Here is a 27,028-nt window from a genome sequence, read left to right as displayed (position 1 = left end):
TTCCTTGAAAATGGCTAGTTTGAAGATGGGAGGACTCTATTTCAGTGAAGTGATAGTCTAGATGGCGCTTTGTAAATTTAGAAGTTGCTGATACTATTAACATATATTACTGAGGTTTGTAAAGATTCTTGTTTAACTTTGTGCATAGACTTATGTTTTTAGTTAGTATTTTTAGAATATATAAACATAGGAACAGAAGAAGACCATGTGATCCATCAAGCCTACTCCACTGTTCAATATGATCATGGCTGATATTCGACTTAATTTTCCTGCCAATCCCCACGACCCTTGATTCTGAGCCTCAAATATCTTCAGTGATGGTGTATCCCGTATCCACACCCTCTGGGGTTGAGAATTCCAAATATTTACAACCATTTGAGTGAAGAAATTTCCCCTCCATCTCAGTCCTAAATCATTGGCCTCTTACCCTGAGATTGTGCACCCTTGTTCTATATTCCCCTGCCAGGAGAAACGTGCTCTCAGTATGTATCCTCTTAGGCCCCTTCATAATTTTATGTTTCAGTGGGATCACTCTCATTCTTCTAAACTGCAGAGAATAAAGACCCAATTTACTCAGGCTCTCATCCTTGCGACCAATCTAGTGAACCTTCCCTGCCCTGCCTCCATTGCAAGTATACCGTTCTTTAAGTATGGAGACCAAGATTGCATATAGTATTCCATGTGTGATCTCACCAACGCCCTGTGTAGCAACACTTTTTTTATTCTTGTACTCCAATCCACTTGCAATAAAGGCCAATATGCCATTTGGATTCCTAATTGCTTGTGGTATTTGCATGAGTGCACCAATTCTGGACATCAACACTTACCAGTTTCATGTGTTTTTTTAAAAATCTGCTTTTCTATTCTTACAACCAAAGTGATTAATTGCACACTTCCCTGCATTATACTCCATCTGCCCACTCACTTGACTTGTCTGTATCTTTTTGAAGCCTCTGTGTACCTGCCTCACAAGTTGCATTCCCACCTACCTTTGTATCGTCAACAAACTTAGATATATTACTCCCTGTATACGACATCAGTGTGGATGCTAAAGAGTTAAGGCCCCAGCACTGCTCCTTGTGGCATTCCAGTAGTCACTACCTGCCAAGTTGAAAATGCTTCATTTATCTCTACTATTTGCCTCCTGTCCATTAATCCTCTGTTCCCTCTTTGCTTAGTTTTTGCAGGATGTTAATTAAGTTAAGTTTATTAGTGTCATAAGTAGGCTTACATTAACATTGCAATGAAGTTACTGTGAAAATCCCCTAGTCGCCACACTCTGGCACCTGTTCGGGTACACTGGGGGAGAATTTAGCATGGCCAATGCACCTAACAAGCACGTCTTCCAGACTGTGAGAGAAAACCAGAGCACCCGAAGGAAACCCATGCAGACACTGGGAGAACGTGAAGTCTCTGCACAGACAGTGACCCAAGCCGGGAATCGAACCCGGGTTCCTAGTCCTAATTGTTCCTTAAGGATTTGTTAATGCAAGCGGATCTGAAAAAGTATCTTTAGATCAGTCAATTTTAAGTTATAGAACTTTTATCAGCTGAAATCTGAAATTACAACACCAACATAACTGTTTTCTGTATTTGAACTTTTTAAGTTTCAAAGCCAGTCACAAGTTTTTCAGTATACACTCAGTCGGAGTCAGTGGCTCACGTTACATCATGTGTACCCTTCTATTGCTGTACCTGTAAGGAATGCTTCCCGTTCTGTAACAAGACTTGAAAAACGAGGGCCAGAATCTTATCACCATTCACGCTGGTGGGATTTTCCTATCCCACTGCAGTGAATGGAGATTTGGCTGGCCACCAAATTCCAACTTCGCTGCAGCGGGAGCGTGGCGTGAACGGCCAGTAAGATCACGCCCATGATTTCTGAAAGCTTTGGCTGCTGAATGGTCCCGCATCTTCTCAGTGGTTGCACTGTTGGAAAGTCCATGCTAACATTTGAGTGCCAAGGTAAATTTTCGATGGATTGAAAGATGTACACTACCTGCTGCCATGTCGCATCATCACTATTTTTTGATCTTGCAGGAAATCACCGAGCTAAAGAAAGAAAATTTTAACCTCAAACTTCGAATCTACTTCCTGGAGGAGCGGATGCAACAGAAGTTTGATGATGGCAGCGAAGATATCTTTAAGATGGTAAGAGATTAAAATCATGCTGGAACATTTTAGTGCCAATGATGCGCACACTTGCCAATGCGTAGGGGAGATTAGTGCACTCTTAGCCAGCTTTCAACAAACTGATGCCCACAAAGCAGGTTTTATTTTTATTATTCAAAATGACAATTCTAGAGATTGGAAATAAAGCTGGGAATGGCTGGAAACACTCGGGGTAAGAAGCAACTGTGGAAAAAGAAACATTTCCGGTCAGTGACCTTTCATCAGGTTCTAGGGGTTGCTGTTGACCAGCCACAAAAGTACCTTGGCTATTAGAGCAGGTCAGAAGCTGAGTGTGTTGTGACAAATGCCTCTGGCATTTACAAGGCAGAATACAGGGGTATGATGGAATCCCTTCCAATTGCTGTGATCATTGCGGCTGTAACAAAACTCAAGAAGCTCAACATCACCCGGGATAAAGCAGTCTGCTTAATTGGCACCCCATCCACTAGCTCAACTGTGTGTTGTCCTTGGTGCAATTCTCCATCCACAAGGATCTGTCCTATAGATTTACCTCTTCATGACCAGTTTGTGCGTTTAACCAGATCACTAATCCACCATTATAAATTCTTGACACCTTGTACATGTATTAAGCACACACAGCATGTTTTATGGCAGCGGCCATTGGCCTCCCGTGGGATCTTCCGATACCGCCAAGGTCACTGATGTTCTGTATAGCTCGCCTACTCCAATGCCGGGGATTGACATCAGCAGGACTGGAAGATCCCACCAGCTGGAGGGGGTGGAAAATCCCTCCCATTGTCTTTGGCCTATTTATTATTGATTGGGATTCGTGTTTATAACTCATGCAGATGTCATTTAATGTAGAACAAAATGGCAAAACATTAACTTGTCAGTTTGCTGAATTGATTGTTTTGCTATGGGCTAACTTTTATTGGAAGCTATTGAAGCCAGTTTTAAGACTGTTGATCCTTAAAAATGCGCGTGTAAAACCTGCAGCATTGTGAGCCAGGACACATTGTTCAGCCTATAGTCCCATAGAAAAGGCTTTGCACATTGTAGAACACTGGTGACATGTGCCTTAAATATCCTGATTTATTAGCAGCATCTAAACCATTCCATTTTTCTGATTTATTAGTTGGTGGGCTTTTCTTATTGATTTTGCAGAATATTGAACTCAAAGTGGAATTGGAGAGTTTGAAGCGTGAGCTAAAAGAGAAACAGGAACTTCTTGTCAAAGCTTCGTAAGTATCGGTTAAATATTAAGCATATTTTTAAAAGACCTGAGAATCACTTGGTCAACTTCTAAATCTTTCCCAGTCTAGGTATATGTTTCACTTTTTTGTATTTGAAATTAAAAAATGCAGATTACAAGTTACTGATTCCCTGAGTAACATATTTTTAAAAAATTGTCTCCCCTTTTCCGTATGAGTACGGTTCCGTGACAATGGAACCTTATCCAAATGGTCATTCTTGACAGCTGAGCCTGCATACTAATTGTCAGCAGACAACATAGAAAACTCTAATCACGTCCTGACCCAAAGCCCACAAGTGTACTCTTTAGCAGGATTCACCCCCTAGCTCCGCATTGCTGAGTTTTGCTCAGCATCAGAGGAGGGGGAATCAAAGTTAATGGGCAGGACATCCATTAACTTCCCCTCCCGCATATGGTGTGTTGGGTTTCCTGATGTTTGCACCCTCCCGCTCAATCCCGCCAGAGGGAACATATGGAAAATTCCACCCAATGTTTCAGATCAATGACCATTTTTTTTCCAGACACCCAGCATCTGCTGTGCTGAGTCCTGTTGTAGTTTCCCAAATAAGTCAGTCAGCACAGACCAGGAATTGAACCCAAGACCCTCTAGTCCATATTTGTTCTCTCTTACTCTTTGAGTTATTTGGGAGCTCAGTAGATGAGTCAGTTTAATTATTAAACAGAATATTCAAAATGTTTTAATTAAGCAGAGTAGTCAAAAAGTTTGTAAATCTGAGAAAAACCAACCAAGAAGGGATGGTTATTATAATGCAGCAAGGGGATGTAGATTTAAATGTGCAACAATATTTGAACAAGCACACGTCTTAAACTTTGGTTTCTGCTGTTCCTAGGCCACTCATTATTTATTTATCATACTTCTTGTATTAGCATTGTGGAAACCCCTTAAGTATCTAATCGATACTTAATGTGTATGCTGAAGACTTGATTGAGGTAATGAACTGAGAATGCTTGTGATTCTCATCGGCCTATTAGAAATGAATTTAAATGTAAAACACCTTTTTGAGGACTGTCGCTCAACAATTTTTGTTTCAGTTTCTTCATGATGTCAGAATTTTAAAAGCTACAAGGAACTGTTTCAGTTTTAATAGGAAATTCAAATCTTATCCGAAGGGAAGGATCAAAAGATCAAAGCAGCTAGAAAAGGAAAACTAACTGAGCAATTAGAAATTTTTAAATAATTAATTTCAATGATAGAACAGTTACAGTTATCTGTTATGGTTGAGTGAACACTAAGGCTTTTGTGCAATATAATTTTAATTGAAGTCTTGTGTATTAATATCTCTATACCATTCTAAACCACATTTATTTCTTTCTGATAAAGCTGCAAGTTACAAACTGAACAAACATAAATAAGTGATACAACAGCATGTAGCTCACCTTCTTCAGTAAAAGTGCATGTCACAGGGACTGTGCAAGGCAGGAAGACAGATGCCAGTCAGAGAACGGAGCAATTTAGGAGAATTTAAAAAGAAATCAGATCAAAAATAGTTGAAGAAATGACAAGGTAGGCTTGATGGGGTAAATGTTGAGAGGCTGGTTCCTTCGGTTGGAGAGTTAGCATTATGGAGTATAATTTCAGCAATATTTTTCATTTGGGCTGAAATGAGAAATTCTCCAATAAGACAGTTGTGCATCTTTGAAATTCTCAATTCCAGATAATCAGTTGTTGAGTACATTCAAGACTAAGATCAAAAGATTTTTAGATTGGAGGAAAATGAGGATCTGGTTGGGAAAATGGAATTGAATTTGAAGATCAGTCATAATCATATTGGCTGAGGAGTCTTGGGGCCTACTCCTGCTCCTATTTCTGATGTTCCTATGGAATGTATTTTGGGGAAAAATTTTCAAAGCAGGATGAAGGCAGTAAGGTGGAGTTGTTTTGGGAGGGAATTCCAGAAGGTGGCCTCCGATGTGGAGCATGGTGTTTGGGATATGTAGAATCTGCAGTGAAGTGAAGTTGAGGAAGATTGCTCACATGGAGGGAGGGAGCAGCAGGTTTTTGAAATTGAAAATTCTGAATTGATTAATTGGAGCATAGTATTATTGGAAGTAATAATTGGAGCACTATTGGAATGGAATTTGATAAATAAAGATCAAGGGATGTAGGTGAACAAGATGTTCTGACATTTTGCTCAGTATGTAATAGTTCACATATGGAACAATGCTCCCACTATTATATAATTTATCAGCTCAGTTCTGATGAGTAGGACTTAAGGAGATAACTGTTTTTGCAGGGTCCGTTCTGTTCAGGTCTCAAAGCTGACACTCTGCAGTTGTATCACGCGTCCCTCGGAGTTTGAGGTTTTGGCCACAAGTTGAACTCATGTGACATTATTTGAAATGCACTTTGTTGTCTCATTTGTAGCAGACAGTGATTGCACTTTTGTTCAACTTTTTGCCTTACATTAATGATTAGTAATCATTTAAATTGCTACTCAACCTTATAGTTGCAGGTATTTGGATATAATTGATTCATTTTTTCATTGAAGAACGATAAGGAAATATGAGCATGTAAGCATATTCTTAGATACCAATTTTTTTTTAAACCATCTTTAGCTCTACAACACTGGTAAATTTCCAAAACACGTTTTCTTCTAGTAGAAACCACTTCTCCAATATATTTCTGGTTTAACTTTTTAAGATATTTTATCACATTTCAATTTTAATTTAACAATGAGTGACAGTACTTTTGCTTCTGAAAGGTTTTCTTTCCTTTCTGTCCAAAATGCTTGCAAACATAGTTGCTCATTTGTAAAACAGAGGAAACTTCTAACAGTAAAGGTTTTGCTGTTAATAATACAACAGGAAAGCGGTGGAGAGTTTGGCTGGCAATAATGATGTGGAAATTCAGCGCGTGAAAGATGGAGCTCAGAAGGAGATACTTCAGGTGAAACAGCTCCTCAGTAACCAGATCCATCTCTTGGAGGAGGTGAATATGTTTTATATCTTATCAATTTGTTTAAGCCAAAGATCATGTTTGGGTTAACAAACTTTTACCTATTTGGCAAGAAACTATTAGATGAGGTAGTTTGGGCACAGTTCTTTGGTAGATATAGTTTGTTCCATTGTGAAATATTGTAGCTGACCTATTCTTGAGCAGGCATCCTAAATTTAGCCTAGGGAACTAGTTATTATTGCTGGCATTGACACTACTTTCTCATTGGCATTTTCCCTTCTTAGTCTGTCATGGTTTTGCTATCCTGGTCTTCATTTTGACACATACTTTTAGAGTGGAGCATACAGTGATGCAACACTGTAACTTCTTTCCTGGCACATGTACAGGATCCCCCCTTCTTCCCAGTGCATTAATGCAACCATCCATTATACCCAGTCCATGGTCCTGAATTTATGCAAGGCTCGTTCTACTGTCCTGCAGCAAGTTCAGAAGGGGGCCTGTGGAATATCTATAAACAACCAGGTACATGTTTATCTGAGGTTGTTACTGTCCTTCCATTAAAGTTGGGGTAGCACAGTGGTTAGCACTGCTACCTCACAACACCAGGACCTGGGTTCAATTCTAGCCGTGGGTGACTGTCTGTGTGGAGTTTGCACGTTCTCCCCCTATCTGCGTGGGTTTCCTTCCACACTCCAATTTGTGTAGGTTAGATGGATTAGCCATGGTAAATGTATAGGGTTACAGAGATATGGTGGAGGAGAGGGCCTGGATAAGATATTCTGTCAGAGAGTTGGTGCAGACTTGATGGGCTGAAAGGATTCCTTCTGCACTAAAGGGATTCTGAAGTTACAATGGGAGGTCGGGACAAACTCCATGAAAATTCAGGTCCATCATTTCCCTTTGAAATGAAACTGATTTTTAAAAATTGTTTTGCTGGAGTTTAATCCCCATCAGGCAAGAGAATTATCACTTTCTTTTATTCACTTGAATAAGTGAAAATACATTTTTGGTGGATGGGAAAAAGAAACCTCTTATGAATTTTGAAAATATCCGACTGAAAATTTACTGGGTTCAAATCATTTTTTTTCCTTATAACTAGGATGTTAAAACTACCCAGGCAGAGTTGGAAAAGGTGGCTGCTATTGCAGAGCAAGAGAAGATTCGGAGTTTTAACCTGGAGAAGCAGATCCTGACAATTAACAAACAGAATCGTATGGGATCACCTTTGCCCCCAGAGCAAAGCAAGAATCCCACAGAGACTGAACAGTGAGTTTCTTTTAAATTTTAGTTTTCCATTGTCAAAACATTTTTAAAAAGGGACTAGTTTTTTTATTCTTTCTCAGGATGTGGGTGTTGTTGGCCAAGCCAGCATTTGTTGCCCATCCCTAATTGCCCTTGAAAATGTGGTGGTGAGCTGCCATCTTGAATTGCTGCAGCCCATGTAGTGTAGGTACGCCCACAGCGCTGTTAGGAAGGGAATTCCAGGATTTTGACCCAGTGATACTGAAGGGATGGCAACGTAGTTCCAAGTCAGGATGGTGTGTAACTTGGAGGAAACTTGCAGGTGGTGGTGTACGCATCCATTGGCTGCCCTTGTCCTTCTAAATGGTAGAGGTTGCAGTTGTGGAAGGTGCTGTCGAAGGAGTTTTGGTGAGTTGCTGCAGTGCATAGTGCAGATGGTACACACTGCTGCCACTGTGCATCGGTTGTAGAAGGAATGAATGTTGAAGGTAGTGGATGGGATGACAATCAAGCAGGCTGCTTTGTCTTGATGGTATTGAACTCTTGAGTGTTGGTGCAGTGACACTCATCCAAGCAACAGGAAAGTATTTCATCACACTCCTGACTTGAGCCTTGTAGATGGTGGCCAGGCGTTGGGGAGTCTAGAGGTGAGTTATTTGCTATAGAATTTCCAGCCTCTGACCTGTCCTTGTGGCCATAGTATTTATATGGATGGCCCAATTAGGTTCCTGGTCATTGTAACCCCCAGGATGTTGATACTGGAGGATTCGGTGATGGTAATGCTATTGAATGTCAGGGGAGATGGTTGGATTCTCTTTTGTTGGAGAGGGTCATTGCTTGATACTTGTGTAGCACGAATGTAACTTGCCATTTAGCAGACAAGCCTGAATGTTGTCAAGGTCTTGCTGCATGTGGGCATGGACTGCTTCAGTATCTAAGGAGCTGTGAGTGAATGGTGCTGAATATTGGGCAATCATCAACGAACATCCCCACTTCTGACCTTATGTTGGAGGGAAGGCCATTGATGAAGATGGTTGGGCCTAGGACACTATCCTTATGAAATCCTGCAGTGATGTTCTGGGACTTAGATGATTGACCTCCAACAGCCACAACCATCTTCTTTTGTGCTAGGTATGCAGAGGGCTTTCTCCGTTTCCCATAAACTCCAATTTTGCTAGGGCTTCCCTCAAGTACTGCCTTGACGTTAAAGGCAATTACACTCACCTCCTCTCGGGAATTCAGCTCTTTGTTTCCATGTTGGGGCCAAGGCTGTAATGAAGTCAGGTACTGAGTAGCTCTGGTGGAACCCAAACTATGATTGCACGATGAAAAGGAGGAAGTCTTTAAATTATGAAGTGGATGGTTCAGTTTACACTATAAATGAGAGGGGTTAGATTACAATTACAACTATCAAGGGGAAGGTAATTTCCACTCTAAAGGTGGAGTTGGTTTACACAATAGAGGAGAGGGAACAGATTGCACTATAAAGGATCATGAAAGATAACATACAGGTACTGCAGAAACAGCAGGAAATTAGGAAAATAAATGGTACGTTAGCCTTTAATATAAAGGGATTGGAGTACAAGAATAAAGAAATCTTACTGAAATTATTCAGCATGGATTAGATGGGCTGAATACCCTCCTTTTGTGCCAGAATGACTGACCTTTTCATTGTGTTGATGTTATTAGTTTAATTCTTGCAGTGTTTGAATTCCGATAAATACGTTGCCAATTTTGCTAAGAAAAACACACTTGCAACCAAATTTACAGAATTTGTCGTCTCTTTAATTTACATCTCCTGGTGTCAATATTTAACAAGGAAATGTTAATATATTTGTGATAGTTGTAATATTTTGATTAAAGCATGATTCCTAGTACATGATGAAGCCAATCGGTAGCACAGTACTCTAAGCCCTGAATTTATTGAATATCTGACAATTTTCACTCATTTTTTAATGTAATGTGTGGAATAGCATGTAAAGATGTGCTGTTAATTTTTAGGCTAATTGAACAGCTGAATGAGAAAATAAAGAGCAAAGACATCCTTATTGAACAGCTTCAAAATGAAAAGGCAAAGATGCAGGACGGTCATGCAAATCCTTCAGAAAAGATCCAGGAACTCACTGAAGCACTTCTGAAGAAAGTTGGTGAATCTGAGGTAAGTGAGGTCTTAAACCTTCTTTATACTAAATTGCATCATAAAGAATAAATTCCAATGTGGCATTTACTTATTTAAGATAGAGTTGTATTTCAACTTGAGCATCATAAATCACCATTTTCTGTTTCTGTGCTCTCTAACCCATGATTTGCCATATAGTTCCTCCTATTAAAGCCTGGCAGTTACAGAAGCAGTGACTTTCTTTGAGCACTAAACACAATCTAAGTATGCAAAGAGTGGAAAGTGTTGTTGTTTCTGGATTGAAGGAAGGATTGTTTAAGCCAAGAACTCCCCGCATGGTCTTCTCAAAGGAAAGAGTACCCTTCTTGGGACCTGATATTTTTGCTAAGGAGAAAGGTTAAAATGTTTGTATCAAATCAATATTGATCAGTTGCAAGGTTATAATAAGCAGGCTTGGTTTTACTTCCTCCTAGAAATTGGAATGTGAATTAGTACCTGTGCCTTTCAGCACTAATCATGTTCCTGACCCCTGCCCACATTATCTGGAGGTTACGCTGAGCTGTTGCCAAGACATCTCTTCAATGAGAGAGAGAAAAACTGGAAGACGGAACTCCCATGCTGGTACATTGTTTGGAAGTAAAGTTGCATGAATCTCCGGCGGTGTCCTCCCGTCGGCGGCATGCCGTGTGGAGTGAGGACTAATTTGGAACATACTGGGAGGGGATTCCTAAAGAAGGGGAACCATTTAAAGTGATCACAGTACTTGAATTTTACTGTTGTCTTTTATGATGATGCACTCAAAAGTTAGGCTTTAGAACACAAAAATTAGTATTGTTAGGAATATATTCATTTAACGCATTATGCAGCGTTATGTATGTTTGGGCATGTTTGTGCTTGTGGCAAGGTGACCAATGCCTTTGTTATGACCAGCGGTTCTAAGCAAGGATGCCCAATTCTTCAATCTCTTTTTGCTGGAATACTTAAGGAAACCACCAAAGACATGCCTGTAACATTTAGTTACATGCAGGGAAGTTCTTCACTCTCTCCAGTCTTGATATCTCTGACAAAGTCACAGAGGCAGTAGTCAGAAAGCTTCTATATGCAGATAACTTTGCTCTAGCTGCCCATAACAAGGAAAACATCTTTTAAATATATTCTTGAGTGCTGACAAAAGCTTTGGTATCCAACTCCGTGTCCCCAAGACCAAGGTTATGTTTCAGCCAGTACCAGGCAGAGGGTAAAAACCACCAGACCTAACTGTTGGTGGCACAAAGCTGTACAAACCTTGGTAATGTACTTTCCAGCAGTGTCACTATTGATGAAGCTATCATGGCACACAGAAAACAAGCTGTGCCCATGACCGACTACATGATTGTGCCTGGAAGCAGCGTGGCATTAAGCTGAAGACTAAATTTAAACTCTACCAAAGCATTGTTCTCACTGCCCTGCTGTATGGCACAGAACCCTAGATTTGTTATAGACACCACATCAAAGCTGTGAAACCCTTGCACCAAAGACATCCGAGATCCAACATGAGAATTTGATGGTAGGACTAAATCACAAACAACGAGGTCTTTCATCAAGCTGGACTCAACATCTTGGAGACTACATTCCAAAAATAGTACTAAGACAGACCGATTATGTCTCCCCCTGCATGGAGGACCATAAAATCACAAGCAGATCTTCCATAGGAAACTGCCTCTGATCAACCAACACCAAGGTGGTCAGTTTAAACCTAAACTGCCTTGCAAACTTGTGAATTGCAGATCACCTCTCTTGGGAAAACACAGCAGCCCATGTGGAGGCAAGCACTGAAATTTGGCTGAGCATGCTTCATGGACCATCTGTGTCAAACTTGCAACATGCCCAAATTTGCAATGTGCCCAGAGGAAGCCATCTACATAAGTTCCCCAGGCACCAGCATGAACTGCCAGTTTTGTGGATGTACATGCAGAGCCCACATCAGATTCTTCCGTAATGAGAGGACAGTGAAATCACTTGGAGCGTGAAGATTCTCATACCGAGGAATCTACCACCATATGTAGTGTATAGTCGGATTACAGCAATATTGCCTGATGGAGCTGAGTCACTGGTGCTGGGAGGCCTCTGCTCATTCTGAGGTTTTGGTTCATTGCAATCCTACTTTGTTTCCCACAGCAGAAAATTTTCACCAACCAAACTAAAACTGATAGAGATTTCTTTAGAAAGAGAAGGTCCTTTTGTAATTTTTGATTTATTTTTGTTTTGCTCTGTATAAGTCAAATTTTTGATTGTGGTACGTTTTATTATTCATGTTGCTGATCATTCAGTAATGTGGCATTTTAAAAGGTTTTGAAATACTTTCATTTTTTAATGTAAAACAGTGAACTGATCAAATGGAAAAGGTATTTCATTTGATTTGGAAAAATTTTGTGACAGATTTTGTTCAGCTGAGTTCAGATTTTTCTATAAACTAATATCTGTATTAATTCATAGAAATCCAAGTCAGCAGGACCCAAGGGTTGGTGTGGTATCAATTAGCACACCCCACTGGTGATTAACAACTAACTATTTTGCTTTGTAGGAACAGTTTAAATGTATTACAGCAGATGAACATTCACAAAGTATAATAAGAGGTTTAAATTTTACCAACATTATAAATAACTTTTATCCCCTTCATTTTCCTTCCTTAAACAGGCCCTTCGAGGTGAACTTGGGAATGAGAGACATCGCTTTGAAAAGGAAATGCAGGTAATTGTATTGAGTGTGTGTATATATATATTTTGTCAAACAAAAAAGAAAACTTCCTTTTTTAGTTTGCCGTCACTTGGGTTGTCTGTACTTTCATGTGTCTATGATGGGCATTGTGAATGAATGGAATTAGAATCGCTTCATCCCCGAATCTTGAGTGATGTCCCTGCTCAGGATCTTGCTTCCTTGTCAATTGTGTTTCTCCATTTTTATTTTAGATTAGATTGTTCAGTCTCTGACACCAACTGGTTGTCCATGAGTGAACTGTAATACTTGAATTTAAATTATTACAGCTTAGAAGTGGTGGAATAATGTTTATTTGTTTTAAAAGTTTTATTTCTTGGATTTTATTCCCTTTACATTGTACACCTTTGCTGTGTAAGAGATTATAAGGAACCACTACACAGTAGGTGTTCTGGCCCCTGTAATAAACTGTTCAATTAGTGAAAAATTCAGTTTGTTATTACACACCATGCGAACTTGAAACTTGATGTATGGTTCTCCAACCTCTTCAGATGGCCAGCGGGAATCCCGAAGCCCCAGAGCAGGAGGCAACCCGATAATTATGCAAACCCACTAATTTGACTGTCATTAGCGGATGTGACAAGCCATTCACCAACCTCTCGCCATTCACCCAGCCTGCCAATGGGAATGGCACTGGGCGGTCTTTACGGATACTGTGCACAAGCAGGGGCATGGTGTGCTGGGTCCCGAGGGTCCAGGGGAACATCACCAACCCCTCTTTCTCCACGAGTCACCTGGCAGGCGTTCTTGCAGCATTCCATTCTGCAGCAGAGATTTTTCTTTTCTCCCTGTCAGAAGCTCCAGGTTTGAGCAGATCCTATTGAAGTCCTCTGACAAAGGGGAGATGTCAATTTCACTGGGGAAGGGGGGTGAGTTCAGTCTGTACAGCTGTGCACCCAGTTCTAATGTATGAACAGAGCTTTGATTTGAAGTGTCTAAGCTTCCAAGCAAGTTGAATTCTTTGAAACCCTCTCCATTACAATAGAACCCTTTGATCTCTAACAAAATCAACATGTGGTATTTTGAGAAAGAAATCCATTGAGCTGTCAATGAAATCCATCATCCTCCACAACCACCTGTGTTTATGTTAATTTCCCATCACACTTGAATGGATCTCAAGTACTCACTATCTAAGGCAGAATTAGATAGACCCTTGATCGGTAAGAGGATGAAAGTTATCAGGGGTATGCAGGAATGTGAAGTTCAGGTTTAAATTAGATCAACCATGATATTGAATGGTGGAGCAGGCCCGAGGGGCTGAATCAGCTTCTGCTTCTTATTCATATGTTCATAACACAGCAGCAGTCCTTGGTTAGCTGGCCGATTGGTTGGGGAAGCCAAGAGAAAATCAGCTTCCAAGGACAGTTCGGGGATCAGGGAAAGACCACATCTCGAGCACGCATGTCTGTTGAGTGATTGCTACGGGAAATACATAGACATAGAATGTCTGGTGAGAAAAGAATCCTAGCTCACTGCAGTGCCCCTCATCATCAAATAAATCATGAAATTCACATATGAAAGAACAACCACTTTTCATGAGCTGCCAAAGCACATGGACCCACTCCTCCAGGATAAGGTTATCATCTTTAGTTTCTCCCATCCCCTGCATATTCTAATTTTCATAGTTTAAGGTTCATTTTTTAAAAATTCCCTATTTAGGGGACATGATTATTTCGTAGATGCAGGAATAATCAACACTGAAGCAGTGTTTTTAAAAAAGCACCAGGTTTACACTTAATTCTTTTCACCAAGTGTGCACAGTGCAAATCTAACAAACTACAAAGTTATTTAATAGATTACATATATTCAATTCCAGTTTTAGCACCGGGGCTTGTAAACCTTGTATGTAGACTTCTGGCTGAGGCATCATTACCACTGATGCAGTGCATGTTTATTGCTCCTCTGCTAGTGACCAGCTGCTGAAAACCAGCACAGTATGTTTTGTTTGGTTTCCAAGCCAACATTCTGGACATTATTGTCTGTGCATTTAAACTTTGTTTCGTTCTTTGTTTTTAGGGTTTAATGGTTGTCCAATTATTTTAAATTTCATTTGAAATAACATTATTTCAGATTATGCAAAAAAATCTAGTGAGTTTCTTCGATCTATTCCACATACTCAGACAATCTAGCTCAGAAGACAGAATAAAACCTTACAACTTGTCTCACTACCCTGTCACTTTGCTCATTGTCTGTGTACTCATCCTGTTTATTGCAAGACTGTACCCGATAAACTTGATTTGCAGGGGAGCGCTATAACCTGCCCTTTTAAAAGAAAAGGTTTTTCGATCTGAATGCAAGAGCACGTCTAAGAAGTAAATGCCAAGTGGAGAACAAAATTAAGCTGCTAGTTTGGAATGATTGGTGCGGTTTCTCAGAAATGATTTGCATCAAGCACCTCAGAAACTGCTTGTAAAATTGATTTACCGTTGAGCAATTTGACTGTGGTTAGAGGAGAGAACCTGTAACTAACTACACGCGATTGTTAAACTTGCGGCTCCTGTGTGAAGAACTGTTCAGGGACACAGTTGGAGATCTGGAGTGGGTATTTGTATTGAACCGGTCAAAATGAATTCTCTAATCTGGCAGGCTGGGTGGGGGCTTTCTTGTAGAGGAAGTTACGAAACCAGGGATTAAGTCATGATGTTAGTAATGTAGAAAAGCGACTGGCTGCTTTTTTTTTTGAAGACTGTGGAATAGAAAGCAGAACTGTAAAACAGAAAGCAGAACAAATGGAAATTTAGATTAGAAGTAAAGATTTTAGACCAATGGATGCCAACTAACTGCACGCAGAGTCCCTGTTTGAGAATGAGGAAATGTTAACGAAGGCCCTGAATCTGGGGTGAAAACCATTCTACATTAGTGTGTGTTAATGGCTTCTTCGAATTTTTGACTTTATTTAACATTATTTTGAAAATTGGCAATATATTGGTGAAGAAAATTTTATTTGATGTAGTCCTGTTCGCTGCATGTGTGTTGCAAGCTTTTCACTGGCGACTGCACCGACAACCGGAAACTTGTGGTTTTACTGAGAGAGCACGCAAACATTATTGGGCTAAAATAAGACGACAGCCTGGTTCTACAGAAGTCGCCGTCTAGAAAATTCCTGTCGAAAACATCTTTTATTTCAAAAAAAAAGGCCTCGTGAAAGCATGGGACCACATCAACAACTACCAAACAGCTTAACTTGCACTTCCTAAATATTTGTCGTTGTGCACTAAACGAAGAGAACCCTACACCGACAGTGGAAGGCTTGAATACGAATTTGATCGGTAATCTGTGCTGGATCACACCGAAGCATTAAGGGTACTTCAGTAAATGTATTATTCTGGTGACCATGTTTGTCACTTCCGTTTACTTCGGGAAGTGGTGAGTTGAGAGAAGTTTTCGCAAGGCAGCAGTAATTGAATAATTCAGCTACACGTTGTGGTGATCTGTATTGGACAAAAGAAATAGTTTCTCGTCGGGGAGAAGACAAACGACAGCAGCCTGCTTGATTGAAGGTCGTGCTTCCTGTATCTTGCCCTTTCATGTTGGGATTGTTATTGAAATGAGGTTTTGTGTCTTCATAGAATGGTGACAAAAACATCAATCTGAACTTGATATGTTCAAACCAGTAAAGGGTGGCTTTTTGTAAGAATCGGTAGTCTGTGGTACGTGTATGAAAGTCTAATGACGGTACTGCCTGCCTCATCATTGAAAAGATGCAGTTGATCACCATAGCAACTCTTGATACAGCTGCAACTGGTCCCTTTTTTCATGTTTTTTGAAATTTCATGTCCGGAAACCGAATCAGAAAACGTGAATGAAGAGCTTTGCGCTATTTGAAGTCAGTAACTTAATCCGTATTCCACAATGCAAGGGAGGCTCGGTGATCATCTTTCAGGAAGCCCAGAGCTTAATTTTCTGAAAATGAAAGGTTTTTGTCGTGTGTGTGCCAGTGATCTCCAAGGAAATCAACGACGTTGGATTTTCCACACCTCTGGCAGAAGAAGATTGCAGATTATTCTTTCTTATATATTGGGTTATACTATCAGCCGTGATGGCCAAGGAGAGTTCTTATGCAGTAAATGTGCCTTTATGTTGGAAAAGGCATTGGAATATGACATTGTTATTGCTCGTGTTAAGACTGTTGCCAATGAGAGGCTGCAGATGTTGACGGCGGAGAAAGAGCAATTGATTCAATGTATTGTGTACCTGTATTTTCAGTGTAATGAAAAGTCTAAAATTTCCCAACATAAAGAACGCATCTCTACTCAAGGTGTGAATCCGTTTTCTGTACAGTACAGCATGCTTCTACAGGATGAATCTGTTATATCTGAATTCTGGACACCAGGGAGAAGCAGTAAGAAAAACTTGCGCTGCTCAAACTGCTGGCGCACTTTCAGTGGTGGGCACAGGACGAGAATATGCCTCTGTTCCGAGTCAGTGCGAGTAGCAGGTTTATTCTGTGACTTAGTCTGTTCTACCCCTAGACGGACCACGCGGAGTGGGTTAAAAGGAAGTGTGCACCAATCTCTGCTAAGCAGCCAATCGCAAAGTCTGTGCTTTGATTTGAGAAGTCCTATAGTTGCAAGAAAGCTGCCTAGTCCTGCTCATTCAGGGCAGTCAGTTTATACAGACAGTCTGGAAATTGAATCAATGCCAACATTAAATTCAACCAGGATTGATTGGATAACTGATGAAGAATCTGAGCAGGTTCAGCTGAAGTCCATATCCATGTTTGATTGTACAGTGCCAACTGAAAATTTTCCCTTAAGACAATCTATTGCTAATGCAATACAGGAAATTAAGGATATTAAGTACAAACCAGTGCCTTCCTTGGCAAAAAGCAAGATACCAAAGCATGTGAAATTTACTGGAAGAAGACCAGCATCAAGATGTAACATCGCAGTGTCCCTGCAAGAACCCTGTAACCGTAACAGTACAACATCTGGAAAAGCAATGTGGACGGATCTAGAAGATGACTATACTTCTTTAAAAACTGAGGTAGTTGGTGCCAGTAATGTTAAACTGTCTGTCTGGGCCTTGCAAAATTTGTATCTAAAATTAATTACTACTCCTTTTACATGTCAATATTAAGACTGGCATATGAGAACATATCGTGTCCAGTTCCTGTTTCAGTACTCTTGTCAACATTTAGAAATTAAAATGCTTACGTAAATACATTTTGGGAATTTCCAAAATAAGCTCTTGTATGTTAGGTGTTTGGTGTCAGACTTCTGACCCCTCTGGTCCAATAGTTCCTTTTTCATTCCTTGCCTCCCAGTTTCTCTACTCTGTTGGCCCCCTCCATCTCAAACCCTGTTTACCTGAACGACCCTCAGTTTCTAACCTCAAGCTGTCTGTGACCCTGAGTCTAATTTACCATTTTGCAGCTTTCACACATACCAAGAAGGCTCTTCCATTGTTCTCTCATGTTCCCAGCCTTGCACCCAGTACATGACCATTTTCCCCTTATGTTCTACTGCCTCGTCTGTTCTCATTTACAGCCTTCTTTGCCCCATCTATCTGCTCATTTGTTTTATGCACAATCTTCAAACACCAAGCCCAGTTTTTTGTCCATGACTGTTGCCTACATCACTGTGCTCCTATTTAACTTTGGTCCATCCGCCACCCCTTCTTGTCATCAGTTAATTTCCTTCCTATCATTTAAAGGATAAAAGCGCAGTGAAGGATGCAAACACATTCCACCAGGCAATCCAGCATTACTTAAGAATACACCGATGGAAGTATTAGATGTGTGCGCACACAGGCACACATAACCCACAAAAAATTTGCATAACTCAGTAGCATCACTACAAACTTCACCCCAAAAAAGTAACAAGCACACAAATTCCTGTAGACAGATTTCATACAATAGTGCTATCACAATAAGTCAAAAACACAGGTTGAGAGAAAAATATAATGTGGAGATGCCGACATTGGATTGGGGTAAGCACAGTAAGAAGTCTCTCAACACCAGGTTAAAGTCCAACAGGATTATTTGGTAGCACAAGCTTTCAGAGCGCTGCCCCTTCATCAAGTGAAGTGCTCAGAAAGCTCGTGCTACCAAATAAGCCTGTTGGACTTTAACCTGATGTTGTGAGACTTCTTACTGAGAGAAAAATAGTTACATACTAGGATACAAGGCAAGTTGCAGAGAAATCAAGAACACTCGAGCACAAAAGGAGAGATGGCAAAATATATCGAAGTAAGATCACTGACATAAGCAACTCCCCACGAGATCTGCTACTGCAGAAGGTTTATTATCTCATCTTAATTACAGTGCTGTCTGAAGGGATGTTGGACCTTCTCTGTAATTTGAATAACTTGAGTTTCATAATTTCTAATATGTTACTACCTTACGAGGACATTGTATTTTCTTTCCCTAACTGCTTAACAGAACCTGGTTGAAAAACAGAGGCAACTGGGACAGCTGGAAGTGGAAGCCAAGCAGCTAAAGGCTGACCTTGAGACTGCTGAAGTTAGTATTCGTGCTCTGCAAGAAAAGTTGAAGGAAGCAGATGGTGCAAATAAGGTACAAATTCAAACTTATTTGTTTCATCAAAATCTCTAAATTGTGCAAATATGCATAATAAGTTAAATTTATGAACAGTGATCTTTGCCTAAAGGATTTTGAATACTTAAGGGATACATATAAAGATAGGAGCAGAAGGAGGCCATTCGGCCCTTTGAGCTTGCTCCGCCATTCATCACGATCATGGTCGATCGTCCAACTCTAGTCTAATCCTGCTTTTTCCCCATAACCTTGATCCTATTCGTCCCAAGTGCTATATCTAGCCACCTCTTGAATACTTTCAATGTTTTGGCATCAACTACTTCCTGTGGTAATGAATTCCACAGGCTCACCACTCTTTGAATGAAGAAATGTCTCCTCATCTCCGTCCTAAATGGTCTACCCTGTATCCCCAGAATGTAACCCATGGTCCTGGACATCCTCACCATCTGGAACATCCTTCCTGCATCTACCCTGTCTAGTCCTGTTAGAATTTTATAGGTCTCTATGAGATTCCCCCTCATTAGTCTGAACTCCAGCAAAAAAATTCTAATCTAATGTGCAGATTATTTGGAAAGACATTTTGTGAAAATCGGTAAGAAAGTTAAGCAAACAGGTGTATTTATAGGGCATTAATTATTGACAGGAAATTTGTTAGTTCATAATATAATAGTTTTCAGAAAATTTGTCTTAATTTTCCATTCCATTAATTTTTAGGTTCTTCAAGAACATGCTAATGAAAAGGAGAATGAGCTGGTTGCTGAGAAGCAGAACAGTCTGAAACGAGATAAAACTATTCAGGGATTGACTCTGGCTCTGAAGACCAAGGATAAAGAGGTATGTGGCTCAGTAAGGTGAATATCAACAGTTTCTTCATCGCAGACAGCTGTTTTTTTTCAACCATAAAGGAGGTGTATGTTCCTTTTACAGGTGGGATTTGAAGCTTATCTGTTAAAACATGTACTTAGAATTGCATTGTATGTGCTTTCACGCTGTTTTACTCTTTTAAAATCTTCAAACAGATCGACGAGCTTTGTCATGAAATTGAAGATCGAGATAATGCTCTGGTAAAAGCTAGAGATTCTATACATAAAGCACAACTGCAAAGATTTCAGGTAAATGGAAAAACTGCTTAACAATTTCTGCAATTACCTTGCTATTTGGAGTTTAGGTGAATGGATTTCCTCCATGTAGAATTTTAATTTTAAGAGTTTTTGATACTCAGGGAGCAGAAGAATATCAAAGTCTCATGACTGAGAAAGAAACCGAGCTTGCAGAGCTGCGTGCAGATCGCAATAGAAGAGTAACGGAGATCCAGAAATTGCAAAAAGCATTGAACAGGCAAGAGCAGGAGCTGAACGACTTAACTGAAGCCAAGGGTCAGCTGGAAGAAGAGGTTGAAGCACTGCAGCTTCAAAAAGCAAAGGGCGACAAAACTGTTAATGTTAGTGTCCATCCTGTAACACTCCTTTGCCATTTATATCAGTAAATTGTTTGTATTTTCTCGTGGTAAGAACAAATGAACTTGAAAGCTTCTTTAATTTCTCGAATATCCAAAAAGTGCTTCATGTGCAGTGAATTACTTTTGAAGTACAGTCCCAGTTCTGTGAATGTGGTGAACTGTATTTGAGGTAATAATCAAGTTTCATTGGGAGGTTTTTAATAATTAAGGCTTTTAAAATTTTTGATAGCTTTACTGTAATTATTTTTAATGCCTCGTATCCACAATCCATTAATAATGTGGCGCTAAATCATATCCTTATGTGACTCCTATGTCAAACATTGTGATGAAAACCTAAACAATATTACAGCATTGCCTTTATTAAAACACTGATTTCCCCTTTTGTTTGAAAAAGCCAATAAAGGAGTGAAGTCTGACCAGCCTGTTACAAATTCATGTTGAGAAACACATGTGTTTGTACATGTTCATTAATTTAATTCTGCATTATGGATCGTAGAGAACTACTGGACCAATACTCGAGGTCAGACTAACTAGCCTGCAGTTTTCTCGATTATCTCTTTACCCTTTCTTGAACAGGGTGTAACATTTGCCACCTTCCAATCTTTAACGCCCCATTCCCCTTCCAAAGATTTAAAGAAAGTTCTGCTTTTAAGCGAGTAACTCCAATTTTTAAAAAATCCAGATCTTCCGCTCTTTTCTGAAAAGTTCAGGTTCTAAATAACGAAGTTCCTCTTGATATTAAAACTTCTGAAACCAACCTTTAAGTGATGGATTCCGATCACCTATGCTTACTTATTTAAGATTGAGTTAGCAACATCGGAATAACAGTTGACGTTTCTGCATCCTCCAGCCTGGCTCATCCCAAAACTGTAAAATCCCGCCCAAGGCCAATGGACCTTCCCATGCCCTGCCCCTCACCGGCTCTGATTCCCATGGCGGGTGGGGCGGTAAAAATCTAGCCATTATATCGTTTTCTTTCTGAATGGGGAACAGAATGGAAACTTGATCAACAATCTCAATGTGTCTAGATTCTAAATTAAACTTAAGTATTTATAATATGAATTAACACCAGCCATATCAAATGTTTGTTTTTAAATTCATTCATGGGACATGAACGTCGTGGGCTGGCCAGCATCTATTGTCCATCCCTAGTTGCTCTTGGAGGGCAGTTGAGAGTCAACCCAGATTGCTGTGGATCTGGAGTCACATGTAGGCTAGACCAGAAAAAGACAGCAGATTTCCTTCAACGAATCAGATGGATATTCCTGACAATTGTTTCATGGTCATCGGTAGATTCTTAATTCCAGATATTTTTTATTGAATTCAAATTCCACCAGCTGCCACAGTGGGATTTGAACCCAGGTCCCCAGAACATTAGTTGAGTTTTCTGGATCAATAGATTAGTAATAATACCACTAGGCCATCACTTTCCCTAAAGGTTGTCACCCTTTTGATATTTTAGCATTCTTGTAAAATATGGCATGCAGAAGAATGGCATCAAATCCTCCCAACAGTCTGTGGATTAATTTTGAATGCCAAAAGTGTTTCTAAACTGAAATAATCACTTTATGTACAAAACATTTCAACAACTGGTCTAAAATTCACGTCCATCTTGCTTTCTGCAGGATATTCAAAATCACATTCAAAAACTGCGTGCTGAGTTGTCGGAGAAGGAGCGTGCAACGGAACACAAGTACCAAACTCTACTGATTGAGAACAAGCAGAAACTACAAAGCCAAGAACTAGTCATTGAGCGACTAACAGACAGTTTAAATAACAAGGATAGACTGCTCCAGGTGTGGACCAGAAAAGAAGCTATTGTAGAAAAATAACAATCCGATTGAAAAGAACTAGTAGTGTAGACAGCGGGGATTATGTTTTGATATAGATGTGAGGTAAATGTTTAAAATAAAAATGTTTTTGAAGTCGAATCTGAAATATTACTAGTAAGTAACGCATCAGGAAGTTTGTTTAAAGAGTTGATTAAAACTCAACTGTGCTTTTTTTATTGATGGAAATAAAAGGAAGCCTGCATGTTTTGGGCTAATTACTTTATTTGTAATTTTGAAACTAATTCTTGTCTGTTATCTGTTAACAGAATTGAACCTCTATACCTTTGTACAATTACTAATAATTATATCTAGCTGAATGATGCCATTCACATTTTGAATAGAATAAAATGTAGCTTTGAGTTTTAGTTGCATCTATCTGTTAATGCAGGGCAGTGGCCACTTATTAACATTCTTTGGTTGACTGTCAATCGTTAGAAATAATACATGGTAATTTTTCATGTCCTCTCATTGGACTTCTTACCTATTGCTGTAATTGAGAATAAATGATACACTCATGTCTCAGTGCTCTGCACTGCACTCTGTTGATCTAATATTCCATACCACTATTTTTATTCTTTCTTTGTTCAAAATCCAATGGCTTGCAGTTTTAATCCAGGCTTTAAATTATAATAGGCTCCATGTGCAGATTGCAAGATTGACTTGCTTTGACAATATAGTGGCAGAATTGCAGTGAGCTATAGAGAAAACATCAAAGAGTAATATTAGTTGATGAATCTGACAATTCAAGTGATTCATTCATAAGTGGGCTATAGGTAGTAGCAATATACTTTTTCTAAATAAGATATGTTTTCAACTGGTAGAAAAATAATCAACTATCGTGCTTTCTATCTTCATATTTCCTGATTCCAATCCAAAGTTCCATGTGGGGATTTGATCCTACAACTTTCCAGACTGAGTGAAATAGCACTAGCCTATTGAGCTAATACAAAATCTTTCTTAAGGCTGCTTCCTTGGAAGCCATTTAACTTAGGTAATGATGTAATTAGTTAATGACAGGTGTCATTAATTAAGACAAAGCTCCAGTCTGTTTTTTTGTTTGTCTATAATTATACAGAATGATTACTGATCACTTTTTTTTCTTCATGTTTTTCTCTTTTCCCAAGGATTATATGGAGCTGGCAAAAGGAGTTCAGCAAGGGGGGGATCAGAGCCCAAATGGAAAGGATGTTTTACTAGCTAAATTGCGTGATCGCCTAAAAGAGAAAGACCGAGCTCTTGAGGTATCGTCTCTTTAGCAAATTAAGCAGAGAAGTTGCAATGAATAATGCACTGAGATCAGTGTTTGTAGAAATAAAATTTGAAAGATGTATTTTCAAAATTGCAGTAATTACCAGCACAATTTTTGCAGCCTGCCTTATATGGTTTGGCCACATAAATACAAGATTTGTAACTATAATTACCTTTTACCAGTTGAACTTTGGGAGTTGGAAATATGTTTTATTGTTGGGTTAAACAGACCAGGAGGATTGAAGGTTCAATCCCTAATCTGTGGTGGGTCCAATGACTACAGCAATGGGAGCACCGCTATTGACTTTTTAGTGTTGCTAACCTAAAGAGAGGAGAATTTTAGATGGGGATCCTGTACCTGATCACCACCCTCCTAGAATGTGCCTGTTTACTGGGTGACACAGTGGTTAGCACTGCTGACTCACAGCGCTAGGGTCCTGGGTTCAAATGCTGGCTTGGGTCACTGTCTGTGTGGATTTGCATATTCTCCCCGTATCTGTGTGGTTCCCTCTGGGTGCTCTGGTTTCCTCCCACAGTGGGTTAGGTGGATTGGCCATGCTAAATTGCCCCTTAGTGTCAGAGGGACTAGCTAAGGTAAATGCATGGGGTTAAGGGGATAGGGCCTGGATGGGATTGTGGTCAGTGCAGACACGATGGGCCGAATGGCCTCTTCCTGCACTGTAGGATTCTGTGATTTATAGATGTCAAATGCACATGTAACTCAGCTCAGTTACGGCACCTTCATGGTAATCTGTAAATTCATAGCTCACTGATGCAGTAAGGCTAATTAGGTGAGATATTGGAGGACAGCAGAAACAATAGAACAAAACCCCAGTAAAATATGGGAGAATAGACATCACCTGATGTGTCCAACCTTCAAATAGAATTATTAAAAACTGGATTAATCTCTTGAGATGTACATGTGACAAAGGCATGGAGACTCACAGTATTTTATCAAGCACCAGCATCAGGTACAACAGCATGTTATTAGACTTGTAATCCAAATACGTGATCTGGCCATAAGTTAAATCCATCCCGTGGTTGCTAGGGAATTTCAATTGAGTTAGTAAATTAATTAAAGAAATCTGGAATAAAAATGGTCAGAAGGATCAGAAATGAAGCTACTAGTTTTCCGTAAAAATTCTTCTGATTCATTAATGCCTTTTAGGGAAAGGATATCTTATCCTTATCCAGCCTGGTCTATATGTAACTTTAGACCCATTCACAACTGCCCTCTAAAATGCCCTAGTAAATCATGCACTTGTATTCAGACGGTGGTTGTAATAAATACTGGATTGCCATGAATGCCCACCACTCATGAATGAACTTTTTTAAAAAAACTTGCTTTGCTATTTCTTTTAGCTAGCACAGACTCGTTTAGCATTGTAAACAGCTGCTATTTTTATATTGCCTTAGCAAGTAAATCAATGTCGTAAGGAGAGGGACAAAGTTCAACTTTGTCAATGGCTTCAGGGAAAATTAGCTGATGAGCTGCTAATTTATTCTGGAGTTAATCTAACATCAATGGATTTGCCGCCATTACAAAGAACAAAGAAAATTACAGCACAGGAACAGGCCGTTTGGCCCTCCAAGCCTGCACCGACTATGCCGCCCGACTTAACTAAAACCCCAAAGAACAAAGAAAATTACAGCACAGGAACAAAAAATTACAGCACAGGAACATTATCTGGAATTACCTGGAATGCTTCAGTGATTATACCAATTCTCCGCACACACGCAACTGTTAATTTGATTCCCCTGCTGTATAATGTATTAATCCGCTGTGGCACAGTGGTTAGCACTGCTGCATTAGTAAGCACCAGGGACTTAGGTTCGATTCCTGGCTTGGGCTACTGTCTGAATTTTCTCCAGATGCTTTGGTTTCCTCCCACAGTCCGGAAGATGTGCTGGTTAGGTGCATTGTCCCTGCTAAATTCTCCCTCCGTGCATCCGAACAGATGCTGGCTAGGGGACTTTCACAGTAACTTCATTGCAGTGTTAATGTAAGCCTACTTGTGACACTAATAAATAAACTTTTCTCAGCCAATGCCTGATTTAGGTTATCAGACACTAGCAAGAAAAAGCAAATCAATTCTAAATTTTTGTACCCAGTTTGTTCTATACATTAAGCGAACCAATTTTGCGTTGTTACAGAGCTGATATCTGTAGTATCATCCCAAACTGAGAATAGTTCATCAGTTGAGCCGGCACTCGATGGGCCGAATGGCCTCCTTCTACACTATAGGGATTCTATGAGCCAGTGTTTTACTGAATATTTTATACAAAGCAAATTGCACCCATTTGCTTTTATTTCTACAATCATAATGTTCACTCTTTGCAATTGCTTTTTGTAAACCCTAAAGCAAGCCATTGATCAAAAACACGCAGCTGTTGACGAAAAGGAGAATGAAATTCAACAGCTGCATCTAGCTTTGAGGGAAAGGGAACATGATTTCGATCGACTAAAGATTCTTCTTGCCAACAGTGAAGAAACCATTAATGTAAGTTTAATGCAGGAATTACATATACTAATACGAATATAAAATATCCTACAGCTATTTTGTCTGGACATAGAGGAGCACAAGTTGTACTTTGGTGAGGAAAGAAATTATTTGTTAGCAAACTGCTTCTGTCAACCTGCAGGTGCCTCTCTGTGTCTCGATAGTTTCAGAGAATTTAGATATTGAGTAAAACATTGGCGTGTAAACTTGCCTGAGTATTAAAATTTTTTACTTCAAATTTAGGAGTGAAATTTAAAATTCGTATGTAAAACGGTCCTGCTCTGGTCATTGAAGAGCAGCAACTGCTGTAGAAAAGTCCTGATTGGAGCCATTTACATGCTACTGTTGAGAAACAGTTTGCAGGATTATACCCTGTGGAGAGAAGGGCAGAAAAATTGGAAAATAGAGGAATACTTCAATTTGAACCAAGGTTCAGCTTAAATTCCCTATGACTGTTCTCAAACTACAGACCTGAACCCATAAGTGTATATATTGGTTGTACTTCAATTTATATTCAATTATAGATAAAATATTATGAAGTGTGTGGTATCATTGTCATATGTCACATGAAAGTTAAAATCCTTGTTTAAGAAAAATAAGATAGGAACAATTTATTTCAGATTATACTTATTCAGCTTTTGAAAAAGTTAAGTTTTTGACCCGAGTGTTCTTTCAAGGCTTTAATTGTCTGGAGGACATTAGAAGTTCACGTTAAATGCTTTACTTTGTTTATAATGATTCTGGTTTATATTCCTATTCCCAAAACTGCAGTGATGTGAAGATGCCGGTGTTGGACTGGGGCGGGCACAGTAAGAAGTCTCACAACACCAGGTTAAAGCCCAACAGGTTTATTAGGTATTATGGGCTTTCGGAGTGCTGCCCCTTCATCAAGTGAGTGGAGTCACTCATCTGATGAAGGGGCAGCGCTCCGAAAGCTCGTGATACCAAATAAACCTATTAGACTTTAACCTGGTGTTGTCAGACTTGTTACAAAAACTGCAGAGAATATAAGACACCTCCAGCGTTGTTTTCCAGGTCATTTTGTATGACTGCTTTAGTTGTGGTAAGCAGA

At 39.7% G+C, this 27,028-nt stretch overlaps 2 protein-coding genes across 2 annotated transcripts in view; both read left to right on the top strand.

Moving 5' to 3' along the window:
* cdk5rap2 (CDK5 regulatory subunit associated protein 2) overlaps positions 1-27,028 on the top strand; it is a 128,219-nt gene that overhangs the window by 26,232 nt on the left and 74,959 nt on the right. The window contains 13 exon segments of the mRNA XM_078226578.1: positions 2,041-2,151; positions 3,298-3,374; positions 6,212-6,335; positions 7,402-7,568; positions 9,546-9,702; positions 12,340-12,393; positions 18,800-18,934; positions 19,631-19,750; positions 19,936-20,028; positions 20,139-20,357; positions 22,001-22,171; positions 23,332-23,448; positions 25,819-25,956. Coding sequence (XP_078082704.1) covers positions 2,041-2,151; positions 3,298-3,374; positions 6,212-6,335; positions 7,402-7,568; positions 9,546-9,702; positions 12,340-12,393; positions 18,800-18,934; positions 19,631-19,750; positions 19,936-20,028; positions 20,139-20,357; positions 22,001-22,171; positions 23,332-23,448; positions 25,819-25,956 — 1,683 coding nt within the window.
* Positions 16,169-17,496, top strand: LOC144503024 (uncharacterized). Its single transcript, XM_078227528.1, has one exon. The coding sequence runs from the start codon at positions 16,270-16,272 to the stop codon at positions 17,494-17,496; it is 1,227 nt and encodes a 408-aa protein (XP_078083654.1). The 5' UTR covers positions 16,169-16,269.

The sequence above is a fragment of the Mustelus asterias genome, chromosome 13 (genome assembly GCF_964213995.1).
Source record: "Mustelus asterias chromosome 13, sMusAst1.hap1.1, whole genome shotgun sequence".
In the NCBI taxonomy this organism is placed as follows: domain Eukaryota; kingdom Metazoa; phylum Chordata; class Chondrichthyes; order Carcharhiniformes; family Triakidae; genus Mustelus; species Mustelus asterias.
Note: the sequence above shows the minus strand (reverse complement) of the source record. Positions and strands in the feature narration are given on the sequence as shown.

Coding starts and splice junctions, on each gene's coding strand:
- LOC144503024 (XM_078227528.1), top strand. CDS start 16,270: ATGCAAGGGAGGCTCGGTGATCATCTTTCAGGAAGCCCAGAGCTTAAT.